This window comes from Nanorana parkeri, unplaced genomic scaffold (assembly GCF_000935625.1).
Source record: "Nanorana parkeri isolate BGI_ZX_2015 unplaced genomic scaffold, ASM93562v1 scaffold2889, whole genome shotgun sequence".
NCBI lineage: Eukaryota > Metazoa > Chordata > Amphibia > Anura > Dicroglossidae > Nanorana > Nanorana parkeri.
This window is the reverse complement of record NW_017309157.1, coordinates 55,948-59,428: the sequence shown is the minus strand read 5'-3', so window position 1 is coordinate 59,428 and position 3,481 is coordinate 55,948. Positions and strand designations below refer to the sequence as shown.

At 48.3% G+C, this 3,481-nt stretch overlaps 1 protein-coding gene across 1 annotated transcript in view; it reads left to right on the top strand.

Moving 5' to 3' along the window:
* ALPL (alkaline phosphatase, liver/bone/kidney) overlaps positions 1-3,130 on the top strand; it is a 19,022-nt gene extending 15,892 nt beyond the window's left edge. Inside the window, exons 8-10 of the mRNA XM_018574334.1 lie at positions 1,353-1,544; positions 2,029-2,148; positions 2,865-3,130. Coding sequence (XP_018429836.1) covers positions 1,353-1,544; positions 2,029-2,148; positions 2,865-3,130 — 578 coding nt within the window. The remainder of the gene's footprint in view (positions 1-1,352; positions 1,545-2,028; positions 2,149-2,864) is intronic.
* Positions 3,131-3,481: the final 351 nt, after the last annotated feature.

Genomic DNA, 3,481 nt, shown 5'->3' with positions numbered 1-3,481 from the left:
TTGATCTATTGTTAAAACCACAAACCGTTCTAAATCCTCCAAATCCAACAAGAATTCCACAGAAACTCCAAAGCCGATACTTGGTCATCGGAGATCCTGGAGAGTTGCCGGTTTATAGAATTGCTCCAGGAAAGAATTCTGATCATTTCTTCCATATTTTTTTACAAAAGGTGAAAAAACCCAGAAAGATCCATTTTCTGTTAGTTCCCAATTCCGATTATTAATACTCTGTATCCCGAGGTCACGGCAAACCTTCAGACGGCAAAACAGGTCACACCGGGATGTCCCAGGCCATGTACTTGGTTGTCTAGGCACATCCACCCCGGGGCTGGCTCTCTCTAGGGTGAATGACTCGGGCACCGGTCCCTTTTACAACAATTTGCAGAAGTTAGTGGGGAGAAGGAGGTTGGGGGAACAACCAGGACACCCCAAATCTCTGCCCACAGCAACTCAGACATTTGGTTCCTTAGGTGCTAGCGGCATCAACTTGGCAACTGTTTCCCAAGGCAGGATAGCCAAGATTCTGGTGTTAACTTCTCCCTCAGCCAGTTACTCACCACTCTAAATGGAGTCATGTAGAGAATCCCACCACACTCCTGACTGAAAATGACCCAACTTCCAATGGGGGGGGGGGTGCTAAAATGACAGCGGATGGTGCCGCTGGATCAGATAAAACAGTAAGTCACCAGCATGCCAAAATGTTCTCCAAGTTCTTTTTATTCCATGTGTCAAGTTACATCATTTTCCCAGACGGGGACACTCCTCTAGCATACAACCCCTTAGGCCTAAATCTAAGGGACCCAGAACCCAGCCCACCATCCCCCATGGCCCTTTCCCCAGAAAACCAAGAACCCTTCTGGAAGGGTCGTCCAATAAGTTGATATAAAACCAGGACAACCTCCCCAGTGATTGGCTGGCCTGATAATTCAGAACTCGGCTTATGAAACTCTTCGTGCCAAACAGCAGCTTAGGGAACCAGCAACTTGACCATAGACTCTCGGAAGGGAAGGAACACTCAAGCTGGCTGCAGCCCAGAGGATGCCCCTCACCACATAAAGGTGGAGTCTAAAAAGGTGGAAACTACATGTCCTACTTGGTTGTAAATGGTCCTGGACTGTACGGAGCCCTTTTATAGACAGACTGCAAACCTCTAGGATTCCACCAAACATTGCTTCATGTAACAATTTACAACCACCAAGTAGGACATTAAGTTTCATAAACCATAAAAATAAAATATGAAAGTTCCACAATATAAAGTTTGAGCTGTCGCGGGAGGATTTACATGGAATGGGAAGGAGGAAAGTAACGGTGAAAAAGGTGCCGAGTGTAATTGTGTTCCTTTGATGGGTCAGGTGGACGGATAGACCATGGACACCACGAAGGAAAGGCCAAGCATGCTCTACATGAAGCTGTACAGATGGACATTGCCATTGGTGTGGCCGGAGAGATGACTTCCACCGAGGATACTCTGACCGTCGTCACCGCTGACCACTCCCACGTCTTCACATTCGGTGGATACACCCATCGAGGAAACTCCATTTTCGGCAAGTTACAAGTTTGTTTTTGTTTTTTTTAGGTCAAAATATGAAAATTGAGCATTTTGTAACGTTTGTCAAAAAAAAATAAATGCTTTTTTCCTTCAACTGATCAAAGATTTTGGTACAATGATCAAAAAAATGTAACGCTGATGAAGAGTTTGGCTCAGAAAGTTCGATTATACCGCATAGAAGAGCGCAAGCAGATAGATGTGGTCACCGATAACCACCTAAATCTCATTGCGACTCAATGTTAGGTGGTCACGTGATGGAGTTTCAGAGGAAGTGCAGAATTGAAGTACAACCCCAGCCAACACTTTGAAGGTTTTAGGTTCCTGCAGTGTGAGCCTAGAGAGACAGGAAATGATGGACCAGCCAGATGATGAGCAGGAACCCGTCACAATGTATCTTCTCAATGGTGAAGGTTTAGAGCAGAACATGCCGGCTGTATCTTCCGGGACGAATAATGACCCCTCAATTCTGTCCATTTCAGGTTTAGCACCAACACTGAGTGACGTCGACCAGAAACCTTTCACGTCCATCCTGTATGGGAACGGTCCCGGCTACAAACTAGTGGACGGGAGCAGAGAGAACGTCTCCACTGTGGACTATAGTAAGTCAAGCCGTACTGCTCATTAGAAGAAGGGTCACCCAAATAACACCCCACAGAATAGGACACTAGACCAGTTCATTGAGCTGAGCTTCCCAATCCATCCAACATTCACACAAGGACAAGGCAAGCTCACACTCAGGACTAGGTTCATGGCTTCATAGAACTCACAGGCCGGAGACGGGACATTTCGGTGTTCGGTGCACCAAGACATGGAGGTGGCATCTGCAGACCTTCTGAAAGGGCCAATTGCCTGACTTCCGAGACGTCAGTTCTAGAAGAGTACCAACATTTATTTAAAAGCCCAACACATTTCACAGGTTCAGATTGACCCCTTTAGCTTCTCATAGCTTTACACCTAAATGGAACATTCACCCACACCAGGGATTCACCCACACCAGGGATTCACCACCTCATTTCTCAGTCCATACCTTCCCAGTCTCTGACCTGGAACAAGTCACAGTGAGGTCTAAAGCCCTTTAAAACACATTACCAGAACCATCACTGACCGTGGCCAGGTCCCTCAACATACTACAAATATAATTATGTATATAGCACCAACATATTCCGCAGCGCTGTACAATCATTCAGACCAGCGTCACTGACACACAGAAACAGTAGGCGAGGATCACCGACAGTGACCAGGTCCCCCAACATCTCATAGGACACCCAACATCCTCCAGACAGTAAGCCATTCTCTACATCTCATTGTCTTCCAGCTGATGCCAACTACCACGCTCAGTCGGCGGTTCCCCTACGGATGGAGACCCACGGCGGAGAAGACGTAGCCGTATTTGCCAAGGGGCCCATGGCTCATCTCCTGCACGGTGTCCACGAGCAGAATTACATACCTCACGTCATGGCATACGCTTCCTGCGTCGGTCAGAATCAGAACCACTGCAATTCCAGAAGCTCAGGCCACAGGACCTCGGTCACTCTGCTGCCCTCCGTCTTATCGGTCCTCGCCGCACTGCGATTGTTGTGAACGAGGCGCGCCTGTCCTACCTCGCCCTACCATGGTCCACACTGCGCGGGTGAGATCTGCTACCGAACATTCCTTACACAGCTACCAATCAACCGTAATCACAGTGTGGTCCCAACGCGGGAAGGCCTACAGGCCCTATGGCGGGCCTCATCTCCATTGAGTAGAGCCGGCCCTCGCCGGTGGGAGGCGGTCACACCGGGGAACGTCCCTCAATGTGAGTTTTATAGGAAATCAGAGACAACTTGCAGGCAGAGGGACCCGTTCCTGATAAATGAAACCACTAGGAAGAGAGAGACTGCTAAAGCCGAGACTGACGTTCAGAGGGTTCCTCACACGCGTGTTCTTCAGCTT